At 36.2% G+C, this 12,420-nt stretch overlaps 2 protein-coding genes across 9 annotated transcripts; one reads left to right on the top strand and one right to left on the bottom strand.

The window, feature by feature from the left end:
• Nucleotides 1-321: 321 nt before the first annotated feature.
• Nucleotides 322-12,215, bottom strand: LOC108338976 (lysine-specific demethylase JMJ30). 7 transcript variants are annotated; one of them, XR_008248796.1, is made up of 8 exons: nucleotides 11,620-12,215; nucleotides 11,139-11,348; nucleotides 9,121-9,267; nucleotides 8,871-9,014; nucleotides 8,338-8,430; nucleotides 3,083-3,157; nucleotides 1,453-1,623; nucleotides 322-827 (listed from the first exon to the last, which is right to left on the bottom strand). XR_008248796.1 is itself a non-coding variant. In XM_052877496.1 (7 exons), the coding sequence occupies exons 1-7, from the start codon at nucleotides 12,088-12,090 to the stop codon at nucleotides 750-752; spliced, it is 1,218 nt and encodes a 405-aa protein (XP_052733456.1). In that variant the 5' UTR covers nucleotides 12,091-12,215; the 3' UTR covers nucleotides 328-749. The 7 variants fall into 7 exon arrangements, 5 of the variants coding, with proteins under 5 accessions (XP_052733456.1, XP_052733457.1, XP_017431559.1 ...); XR_008248797.1 differs by having other exon boundaries at nucleotides 327-659; XM_052877496.1 differs by lacking the exon at nucleotides 1,453-1,623 and having other exon boundaries at nucleotides 328-827.
• LOC108340774 (IRK-interacting protein) lies at nucleotides 3,507-6,317 on the top strand. Of its 2 annotated transcripts, none has more exons than XM_017578347.2 (2): nucleotides 3,507-4,012; nucleotides 4,680-6,317. In XM_017578347.2, the coding sequence occupies exons 1-2, from the start codon at nucleotides 3,929-3,931 to the stop codon at nucleotides 6,201-6,203; spliced, it is 1,608 nt and encodes a 535-aa protein (XP_017433836.1). In that variant the 5' UTR covers nucleotides 3,507-3,928; the 3' UTR covers nucleotides 6,204-6,317. The 2 variants fall into 2 exon arrangements, with proteins under 2 accessions (XP_017433836.1, XP_017433835.1); XM_017578346.2 differs by having other exon boundaries at nucleotides 3,507-4,008.
• Nucleotides 12,216-12,420: the final 205 nt, after the last annotated feature.

Here is a 12,420-nt window from a genome sequence, read left to right on the forward strand (position 1 = left end):
CATAGTCATAAAGAAATCGAGGTAAAACACTATTTTCACTGCTACTCCACACGTGAGGTGCCATGCATGCATGGTAATAGACAATAATATATTTCTTCTTTAAATTTTTACTCCTTTTAGCTGAGTGAAATACACGTAATAAATAATAATAAAATAATACACTGACGTGTCACACGATGAAAATCACTCCAATTCTTCAAGTTTTGAAAAATAGTTTCAAATTTAGTCTAAATTGGTCAGACGGTTGCTTTACGACATTATATCATAATATCACATGCCTCTAACAGTCACCTTTGGTATTATAAATAGTTAATTGTTGTTGTGTAGATTTTCTTATATTATGTTATTACGTACACAGTCATAGATTCTCCACATTGAAGCCACCGGAAATAAAGGATAAAAATAAGAAGAAGAAAGAAAGAGAAGACACATATAAAAAGGTGAGTTGAGGTGGTGTTGTCATTTTATATACTGAACAAAGAGGACCACATTCGGTTTGGTTCCTTTCTTTACAACTTCCTCTTTTGTTCCCCGCAAGAGACGCGGAATTCATATCACTTGTATCTTTCAGCCAAGGCTGTGTGACCATCACTGATAATGAAAGAGAAGCAATCCTCATGCACACAAATCTACAAACCAGGCTCATGCTCATCTTCTCTCTGCAAAGAAACAAAAGAGTTTCCCAACTATGTTTTCAGAATTCTTCTGCAATAATGCTAAATGGATTCCTACTGCAATGCCACATTTGTCTAATGCTTTTGTGAGCCCGTGCCACATAACATCACCTTAGTGTGGTCCCACATTTCCTTCCTTTCATAACAAATAATCTTGCATGATAGAATGGAATCAGTACATAAACTTAAATGTGGTTTCACAAATTTATGTAACAGTATGTAAAAATCAGTAATATACAAGTAACAGTTATAGACATCTACTAAAACCTAGGCATTGAGTTTTAGGTTGTTGTTGCTATTATGGCTGTGTTACTGTCTTGTTGATTTTATCCATTATCTAAATTTATTGATTTTTTTTTCTTATAAGGTGTTTAACTTTATCATTTCTATCAAATGAAAACTTACAGTTTAATTATTTCCAACAAATTTGAAGAAAACAGAACTAAAAAAATAAAAGCATTATTAAAGATGACAGTTCATTTGTTAATATTTAAGGTAGTTGTGTGTTGAATTCAAGATTATTATTAAAGTAGAAAAATTTACCTGAATTGATTACATGATGGTTAGGTTTGCTCTTACAAGCAAAGCATGTAAGGGGTATGCTGTGATGGTAAAGTTGTCTGGATGATTTAAATTATGAAGAGAAGTTAAAAGATGCTTAAATTGATTAGCAGTGGTTCCTAGGGCTTCCCTTATCTTAAGTCATTTTTGGAGACTTTGGTGTCCCCTACCTCCTTGCCAATGAAGTCAATTATTGACACAAGAGACAGAAAGATACCTTTCCTAAGCAAAATCTTGCACCATAATTACTCCCTCTTTACTCTGATACATCTTTAGGGGGACCCATCTGATGGAGAAAGAAATGTACAATTTCTTCAAATATGTGCTATCTACTTTGCTGGGGTATGTCTGTATTATCAATGCAATTTCTTAATATTGATGAGGGAGACTGCACACCAGTGTAGGTTTAATTAGTGTCTAAAAAACATTGAAGGAATGGCTCAAAGATATAATTAGACAAAATAGAAATAGATATGCACGCTGAATATAAAAAGAAAGAAAAACTATGACATTTTGGTGTTTATATGGTGTGAAATACTAAGACATGTAACATGCTAGAAGATTAGATAGCTTTGTTTAAATGAATCTCTTTCTCTTTTCTTGGGGTAGTTTTTCTGATTTCTTATTTTGTTTAAAATGATTGTTTCTTATCTTCTTTTCACTTTTGTAATTTTCTCTCAGCATGTTATAAAGTTTTCTTCAGCTGTCAAAACCAGTTAAAATGAAAAAGCTAAACTGTGAAATATGATTTCGTTACATTCTTTTGACATGTTTAACTTTTTTGCTCACAATATAAATGTAATATCATAATTTAATTCAAGTATCGTGTTCTGATGCTGTCAGTTAAGTAAGAAGAGTGGTAACCTTGACAAGGAATTCCCATGAAAAAATTTAACAGGTTCTGAATCAAATAATAATACCTCAGCCTAAACTATCCTGTTTTCATGGATATTGAAATTTGTGCTTGAAGCTGCTCTTAAACGGTTGTATCTTACATAAATATAAAAGTAGTAGATACCAATAAGAATAATAATAATAATTAAAATGATAAACAGATCATAACCAACTATGCTTACATCATCACCTTGTGAAAATAACTATGTTAGCAACTTTACCTCCACTAGGTTTAAATAACTGTTCTAAACATTTAATATTAGGGTCAATATCCCCCAAAGATTCTACTTTCCTGTAGGAAATTATAGTTGCAGTTATGAAAAAGATACCAGGTTGAATGATAAAGATTCTCAGTTTTCAAAAATAACCTTTGGAGTAATGTTCATATATGGCACATGACAGGATTTTTTTTGTAATTTACAGAGCTTCCCAATGGCCACTTGATCACTTGATCCCCACTGTGACACTCTGTCTCCAATATATGATTCAATGTCTGCTAAGTGTCAAACTTTTAGAACGTTTTGGTTATTTTTCTTTTCCCTTTTGGCCAAAAGAAACTGCACCTTTCACGCCTCAGTATCATTCATCTTCAGTTTTTTTATTAGCAGAATATGGACCTCAACCAACATAATTGCACGTTAGGGATTTGCAGAAAGAAAAAAAAAGAGTTACTTTAGCAGTTGGAGTAAGTTAAAAGCTTCTAAATCGTCCAAAACGAGATTAAATCAATGAACTTTAAAAGTGGGTTTCTTCTTAAGAATTTTCCCAGTGACCTTACTTGTCAGGACATGTTTAGCACTTAAAACTTCCATTTGATTGAAGAAAAGGAACCTTCTATGTTAGGTCTTTGGCTGAAAGCCAAGTAAGGAAGAAATTGGTGAGAAAACCCTACACACACACACGTTACGAAATGGGTATATGAAAGTAGCATATAGTGGGATCTAAAATATTACCTTATCACATGAACATGTTCTCATCATGAAAAGGAAAAGCCGCCAAGGTGAATTGATGCCTTTGTGAAGGAAGTTCTACAAAGGAACATAACATAACCGTGTTATTATTAACTGTGATGATTACACACGAAGTATGAATTAGAATTAAAGCAACATCTAGTCCAAAGTATTCCTAAATTGAAAGCAGAAATGGTTGACCACATATGTGAAAGTGGAAGATAGTGGCATGGAACTTCTCATGTTCGTACTAAAGCAATCATGTGAAACAGTGGTACCACCACCTAATGCTGAATTCTGGTAATTTTTGGAATCTGTGGGTAAATTGGTAAACTTGCAACACACTGCTGATGTGTTAGAAACATGTCAGAGTTAAATTCCTTCTCTCTTAAACTTACTCTCTTCTTTTCACATCATCACATGGACTTACTCCATTAGTTTTTCCTATGAGAATAAAAACAAAACTCTTTGGACTTAGGGTGCCCCTCTCTATCTCTCTTCCTATTTTCTGGTTCTCCAAGGTTCCACTTTAGATATAGGCTTAAAATCAAGTCCAACCATTAAATACCACTTGGTCATCCCTTTGTTCTTCTGGCTCTTATAAATTAAAGTTTCTAATTTCATCCGGTGCCCATATTATCCTCTAGAAACTTGCATGTTCCACTCTGTTTCTTTCTCTGTTCTGCTTCATGGCTACAACAGCAACATCAGCACAGGTTTTCAAAGACTACAAGGACACAAGTAATGGAAACCCTGAAATTACGAGGCAGGAAATTCAGGCGGCCATAGCCAAAGCAGTGGAGCTGAGAGCTCTTCATGCGGCTTTGATGCGAGGAAATAGCCCAGCCAATGCTAGATTCCCATCCCCTTCCCCTGCTTCGCGCCCTGTTTCTCACTTCTCTGCCCAAGATTACCCTGTTTTCACTCCAGTGGGTATTGTAATTTTTTCTTGAATTTTGGCTTGAAAAATTGTTTTTTACTTATTTTGATGAAATGGGTATCCTAGAATCTTCGTAATTCATTGCAAAGCAGCGATTTTTCACTAAGAAACAGAGTACTTTTGCTGGATTATCTGTTGCTAGATTATGTTTGAATTGACCGTTGCTGTTAATCATGATAAAGACCAAATTTAAGATACTTGAATTTGTGGTGCTCCCTTTCGCTTGAACGCTGCTATTTATTACAATTGAAAGAATTATGAAACTGCTGCTTTCTTATGGCTGGTTAGGTAGATGTCATTATTAGTGCGGTTACATCCTTACTCGCTGCTCCTCTTTTTTTCTTATTTAATCTTGAAGAAACACCGACGTGAATGAAAGTTTTGACTTTTTTGAGCATTTTTGGATTTTCGCTTTAAACTCTGTGTCATGGAACTCTTTAATGTTCATTAAGTCAACTGAGCTGAGCCTGAGGCAAATCGTGAAACTTTTATATTTATTGTCTTAATGATTCTTTAATTAGAAGAATAATTTAATGTTTTTTTCAGTTTTTCATTATTTTCAGATTCTACCAATATTTGCGGCTGCAACTGCAAGGCCCCCTCCCCTTTAGTATATTTTTCCCTTTTCAATTTTGATTGATGGTAAGTTTCTATTGACAGAGCTATGAAGATGATCCACTGGTGGTGTACCATCAAAACTCCATGAAAAGCCTAACAGTATCAGAAAGTTGGGATGGGAGTCTTCTAGAAGGAGGAAACAGCAGAGAAACCATTGTAGCAGATTACAAGGAGAAATCAAGTTCAAGAAAAGGACTATATTCTGGTTTTGCCAACGTTGATTCTCACACATGCCCTACTGAAGATGCCAAATCCGTGACTGGCTCTTGCGCAAATCAAATAACTGTTCTGCAAACTTCACCTGCAAATGATTACTCCAAGGGTAGGAGGAGAAACAGCATGGAGGATTTCAAGTCCGTATCCTCCTGCAACAAATGCAACCCTGCCACCATAACTAGCGATTTTGAGAATGCAAGGAGCAGCAAGAGCTCCAACATTATTGTCCCAGTTACGGATTCACACTCATCTCTTCAATCCCAACCCAAAAGCAAGGGGGTGATTTCTTGGTTGTTTCCCAGGTTAAAGAAGAAACACAAGAATGAGAATTCCCCTAATAGAGCAGAATCTGAGGATGTTTCTCAGGTTCTCAAGGACTTGGGAATAATGTCAATGGAGACATTGAAGAAGGAGCTGGTGGAAGCAAATGAGAACCGAGATGTGGCCTTAATGGAAGTTTCTGAGATGAGAGGTTCATTGGGAGAGCTGAAACAGAAGCTGGAGTACTTGGAGAGTTACTGTGAAGAGCTGAAGAAAGCTCTAAAGCAAGCCGTGAAGACAAAGGATTCTCAACTTTGTGACCAACTTACTGATCTTCCTCAGAGGGGGAAACTATTTGAAGGAAATGGGGAAAATGTGATGCCTGTGAGTGAAGAAGTAATGGTAGAGGGATTCTTGCAGATAGTGTCAGAGTCCAGATTATCAGTGAAGCAGTTCTGTAAGACCCTTATTACTCACATTGAAGAGACTGATCATTCTTTGACAGAAAATTTGAACTTGCTTCTCCAACCTTACAAGTTATCTCTGAGTTCCAAGTTCTCAAAGGCAGTTCTATACCATTTTGAAGCTTTTATAAATCAGTCTCTCTACCAAGACTTTGAGAATTGTGTTTTCCAAAAGAACGGTTGCTCAAAATTCCTAGACCCTCAGCAGGATCGTCAATCACAATTCTCTTCTTTTGTTGCCCTTAGAAATTTGAGCTGGAATGAGGTACTGAGAAAGGGAACAAAATATTACAGTGAAGAGTTTAGCAAGTTCTGTGACCAGAAAATGAGTTGTATCAATACTACTTTAAAATGGACAAGGCCATGGCCTGAACAGCTTCTTCAAGCTTTCTTTGTGGCGGCAAAATGCATGTGGCTGCTACATTTGCTTGCCTTTTCTTTCAACCCTCCGTTGGGAATTCTAAGGGTTGAAGAGAATAAACTCTTTGATCCTCACTACATGGAGGATATGTGTCCAAGGTCACAAGGGCCAAGCAGAGTTAAGATCATGGTGATGCCGGGATTTTATGTTCAGGATAGGGTCTTGAGGTGTAAAGTTCTTTGCAGGTACAAGTCTGCAGCCTAAGTAAACTAGTAATGAGTTTTATATGTACATTTTCTTTTACTTAGACTTTTCCACCTGTAACTCAGTAACTAGCCGTATTTGATGATTAATAATAGTCGTATGTGATTTAATTTATTGCATGTTCAATTGTGGGTGCTTGACATTGAATAGATAAAGATTCAAAAGTTTAGAGAATTGTCGTTAAATAAAATTATGTTTTGTCACTCGTTCTGTCATTGCGAATACCTCCAATTTCATGTAGTTCAGAACACAGAAAATGCATTAAAAAACCGTATATTTACAGCTATTGGTAACCGGTGGTCTAAAATTACATTTCTGGTAGGACCCCCAGAAACCTATACGGATTTCTGGTAGTACCTGTTTAGCTTAATTTACTGATCACTGCATGATTGTACTCTGTTACTTGATTTACAAACTTATATAGATTCAGATGGTCTTTATGCAGATTACGACAAAAAGAGGAAATATTTTTCTTAGTTAAAATTACTATAACTGGGAAAATAAACTCGTTAATCAAGTAGCAATAATTGATGTTGAATCGCAGTGTCACGTCTCAGATTTGAGATAAAAACGGGTGAGTACTACAGAGAACTGTAGAGGTAGAGTTACATTATATATATATATATATATATATATATTATTTTTGTATGGATTCCATATTCTCCACTAATTTACTTATCATACAAATACAAACTAATTTTTAACAACTGCCTTGGTTAAGACAAGAAATTAAGACCAGGACTAAACGTGGGGAAAATTTTCCCAATTGCTACAGGTACTCGGAAAAGAAACCCTTTGATTTACATTTTCTTTCTAAATTTGCAGAGTGATGTTTATCAGATTTTTTTAGAACAAAACGAGGGAGTAGCAGGGAGAACCGTTGAGGTAGAAAGAAATTGAAATCTTTATCTTCACTCCCTCTCTGTAGAGACAATCTTGTCAGATAAATCGTCCATACGCATGCGGAAGCAAGAATACCTTGTTATGATTTGATATCAATACAAATGGAGACTGGTAAAATTCAAAAATAGAGTACGAATAACATTACTTAACTGTTGGGTAACGCGTTTGACAAATCTTTATGATCAATAATTAAACAAGAGTTTCATAATCAAATTCACAAAGCTTTATTATGGTGAGTAATTAAAGGACGTGTGTCCGTCACGAGAAACAGTGCCAAAAAGGATGTTTATGCACGAGAATTATACTATCACTGGTAAAACGAGTTGCCACATAGATAGATATTAGGAACATTACTTAGAACACGCTGAGTTCTCAATTAAGAAAGAATGAAAAGTAGAGACGAAAATGATGGCATAGGATTAGGATGCATCCGAATTGTCACCCTCACTCCACCAAAAGCTAACTGAAAAACTTGTAGTCAAAGACCTCACATAGTGCCACCATTTTGGCGGGATATATAACATTTCGCCTTCCTCCAAAATACAGTCTACAAATTCCAACTCTTGCACCTTGGGGAACTTCCTTTCATCTACGTCATCTAAATCAACCTTAAGACAACAATTCTAATCAACATGGGGACACAGATTTCAAAATATCAAAAGAAAAAATAAATATAAATCAACAAATAAGGACAAGTTAAATGAAAACACGAGAACGGATGGCACAGTTTTTGCCGTATCAATGAAATTGCAGTAAAGCTAAACAAAAATCAATACCTCCCATAAAGTTTCCACTTTGCAACTTATTAAGTTCATAAACCTGTCACATATTGTATATGTAAACTGCAAATACACTATCATATTCCTTTGAATTCTACTTTCTGTTGGCAGCTTGTATAGACAATAATAAGCATTGCATCTGCTGAAGAATCATTTTCGTCACAACAAAATTACTCTCATATGTCATGACAGATCTAATATGGAATCTTTTAGGTTCGTTATAAGTTTAAAAGACTTGATCACTTGGCTGTCTAGAAAATTTGTAGCAAGTGAAAGGATAAAAAAGCCTAGGCTTACATTGAGTAACACAGTGGACAGCGCAAATTAATGAAGTGCTACTAGAGCTCTTTGGCCATTTAGATGAGATGTATTAGATATTATTACGCTTTTAAGCAAAGGGCACAAGTAGACAAAACAAGCTGTCCAATCATATAGTTCAGGAAACTAATTACCTGGCTGGAATTGCTGAGCATGGTACCAGAGTGGGGGGAAAGTTCCTCAGACAAAGATGACGAGTAAAGCCTAATGTATTTTTTTCCAACAACCTGTCAGTGAGAAAATGATTTCAGTGAAATAGATTATTCCATGGTGCATAATACATGGCTATTAGTATAATGTAACTATAGGCAATGTTCTACAAAAAATAGTATAGGCAGCATCTTCTACACAATTAAAAATAACAAGGATATAATATTAACGACAATGTCATCTTCATGTATTAAAGGTCTCTTGAAATAAGCCACAGTACATCCAAATTTCATATTTTGTCTATAGCTTGAATAACATCAACTATGCTACGCCAGCTATTGGCTTGGTAATAGCACTGCAAAAGGTAGGAGTCACGGTACCTCCATTATTTCAGTAATAATTACTTGGTTTACATATATGCTCAAAAACCGAGTTACATAAATGAATTCTGTATGGTAGGGTGGGTGTAGAGAAGCGGATTTGTAATAGACAGCTCACTTCTGTACAGCTGAGTTACCTGAGCTAGTATGTTATGATGCGGATCATGGTGTAATGGTGTCACTGTTCCTGCTGGACCAAACCAAGCATTGAGAGATCGTAGCTCCCCTCCACCAGCAAAACAATAGTCAGGAATAAAAATATCTTTCCGCAGCTCATTTATCTGCGATTTCAATGATACCAGTTACTGAAAGCAGTACAAGTCCTGCACTTGCAGGCTAAAATGAAAAAGTTGATTTGGAGACAACATAAATCTAAATTATAAATACCTGTTCAAATAATGGATGCTGAGCAAGATAAGTAGGACCACCAAGAGAACAGGCACCAGACTTTATCCGCTGAATAAATTCTGAAAAAGTAATCAGCTCTTGCTTCCATTCAGCACATAAATAGTTTTTTCCAACCTGGAAAAAACGCTGCAAGTTACCCTTTTTTGTAAAATTTATCTAAAAATAAAAACAATATATAATACCTACAAAACCACTCCACCCTGTTCACCTTGTGTGTGTTTGAAGGAATTTCATGTATACTGCTAAACAACTTCCAACAGCCTTGCCATGACAAAAAAATCTACATGAGGTAAATGCTATGTACATTCAAATGGTACTAGATGTAACTAGAGGTGACAATAGATTGGATAAATTACTTCAGATTAAAATGAATCGGATGAAAGAAATCCATATTGATTCATTAAAAATCTGATCCAACCATTAACATTTTTTTTCATAGATGGATATCCAATCTGGGTATAGATAATATTTTAATTTTTTAAAAAATATATTTTGCTTAACTTTCAAAAATAAATTCTGTAAAATAAATTTTAAATGTATGTTTCTAAACGATTTGGAAAATTACTGTTAAGAAAGATTTAATTATGAAATTGTTAGGCTAGGAAATAATGACAGAAAGTGGAATGTGTATTATAGAAGGAAACTTTAAAATATAAGGTGGTTATGCAGTTGGTTGTTTTGGTGGGAGGGAGACTTTCTGAGAGTCTATATATAGTTGCCTTTAGGGAGGCGTTGGGGGAGCTTTCGAAAACGGGGAGCCTCTGGCTTTGTAAACAGGGAATACCTGTGTGAAAGAAAGTACCTTCCTTTGTATGCAAAAGTTATTGTAAGTCTACGTCTTTTTGGTTTGTGTTCTTTCTTTCTTATCTTAACGAACCTAACAGAAACACTAATTGGATTAACTATTTCTTATCTTAACGAACCTAACAGAAACACTAATTGGATTAACTATGACCGTTAAATATTGATAGGAGGACCAAAATAACGAGTAGATCATTACTCATCTGTGAAATTAAATGGATGCACTTGATCTGATTCATTTCTTTTATATCTTGGTAATAGATGTATTCACTGGTGGATGGACTAAATGGACGACGGATAAATGAATTGTTTTGCCATCCTTAGATGTAACATATATGTTACAATGTTTAAGAATTGACAGAAAAACTTATGTGAATCATAAATTTCATCAACTTTTGTCTACGTGACCTATTTTTTATTTCAGTTTTGAGAACTTAATGGGAGAAAAGAACCTATAATGGAATATCAGATTAAAAAGAAGAATGGAGGGGGAAGTCATCACTCACAAAGTGTTGCAACCAGAACAAAATTTATTCACTTGTTAGATCATTGACACATGAAAAGGTCTAGGATTTTTTACACAACATATTTAGGCCTATAAACCCAAAATATTTGAAGGGAATATTATGCAATGCAAATAAACTAACTACATTATAGTACGTTCCAATCTAACTGATGAGTAGATGGCCAACTTTTAATGCCTGTAGGCACAAATTGAGGAAATATAAAGAGAGGCGAGATATAAGTTGCAACGCAAAGACAATAATGTAACACAAGTGCATCAAGTTTGTGTTTTGTCAATAACTTTCCATGTTGGACAATGTTCCATTTTTGCTTAAACTTTGGTCTCAAACTCTAAATATTATATTTTCAACATCAGTAGGCTTGAACATGTTTCACACATATATTCCCCAGTGAGTTAGGTTACAGTTTGGTACTTGTCAATTAGTAGAGTTAAATTTAACTCACATACTGAAAACAATTGTCAGCCATCCAATAACCTTTTCTCTTTAGAAAAGAAGAAAATCAAACAAACACATTCAGTTTCAGAAAATCAAACAAACACATGTAATCTCAAAAAATCAAACAAACACATTTAATCTCAGAAAATCAAACCTTCATCCCTCTCCCTTTGCTCCTCAGGGAAGTGCAGGTGTCTTCCCTTATAATCACAAAAAGACAATCAGAGTAATTACCTCAACCGGAACTGTGCGGTCACCGGCAACTCTCAACAAGTAATCTTCATCATTCCATTTCGAGCTGGCTGGCCAGTGAGCCATACAATCTCTGATAATAACCGGAGAGCGAGACAGGTAATGATCCTTTAGGAATTTATCCAACGACAGCGCTGATTTCTTGACCACAAGCGTAGAAGAAAGAGACTTAATTGGTAAAAGTTGGAGCACCTACAGTGTAAAAAGCTATAACATAAACGTTAGAGCAGAACAGCCTTGAAGAAAACAAAATCAAATGCAACCAAAACAAAAAGTAAAAAACCTTCCCATTCCAAAATTAATAAACAACTAGTATCACATCATCCCTGATAGTTACACTAGCACACTACATGTTTGGATTAACGTGAGTATTTCAGCAATTTACTGAAGCTTCACGATTAAGATTTCCCAAATGCAGATTAAAAAACAATGATAAAAGCAAACAAAGAGGAACGGACCTCACCTCTGCCATATTAAAGTCCCGATCGACGAACCGGTGTCCCGAGTCTCCCAGTTCAGAAACCCTAACGGTCCTTCGAGCTTGTTCCGACACTTTCGCGACGGCGGAGTCCAAATCCTTGCGAAGGAGCGTCCCTCCCATGATGATTCCCAAATCTAAAACCCTAAGCGCCTCCCTGAACTCCCCGTTGCCATAGTGGTGTCGAGCCACGTGGAGGCAAGCCATGGAGTACGCGTCGCGCCACACCGGCAGCACCGAGTGCCAAGGCCCAGAGTGCAGCTGCTCCCACGCCATCTCACACGCCGCCTCCGCCGCGCGAATGTCGCCCCCGGCCGCCAGCGCTGCCATGCTCACGTACGCGTACCCGCCGTGCTCGGAAATGGAGTGGAGAAGCGCCGCTAACTCCCGGTCCAGCGTCGGCGTATCGAAGTGGAGGGATGGAGTACCGTCGCCGGATGCGGTGGTGGAGGACATTGCTGCGGCGGCGCAGGGAGAGAACTCCGGCGACTGAACTGAAAAAGTGAAAGTATGTAATAAAAGTGTTGGATGTTAGAGACACTCTCCTAGAGATAGATATTTCTAAGTATCTTAGCTTAGGACCCAAAGGTAAATAACGATCGCTAATCAATCATTATTTATTGGGCAGAAAGATATTTTTCTCTTTCCTTTCCAAACGGTATATTCAGATATTTTTGTCTTTCTTTTATGATATTTTTTGTCCACACTATTACGTAGTTTTTTTATTTTTATTTTATTCCACTATAGCCTCCTATGATGCCACGTTTTCTAGCAAAAGATTAGAAA

The sequence above is a fragment of the Vigna angularis genome, chromosome 5, assembly GCF_016808095.1.
Source record: "Vigna angularis cultivar LongXiaoDou No.4 chromosome 5, ASM1680809v1, whole genome shotgun sequence".
Classification (NCBI taxonomy): Eukaryota; Viridiplantae; Streptophyta; class Magnoliopsida; order Fabales; family Fabaceae; genus Vigna; species Vigna angularis.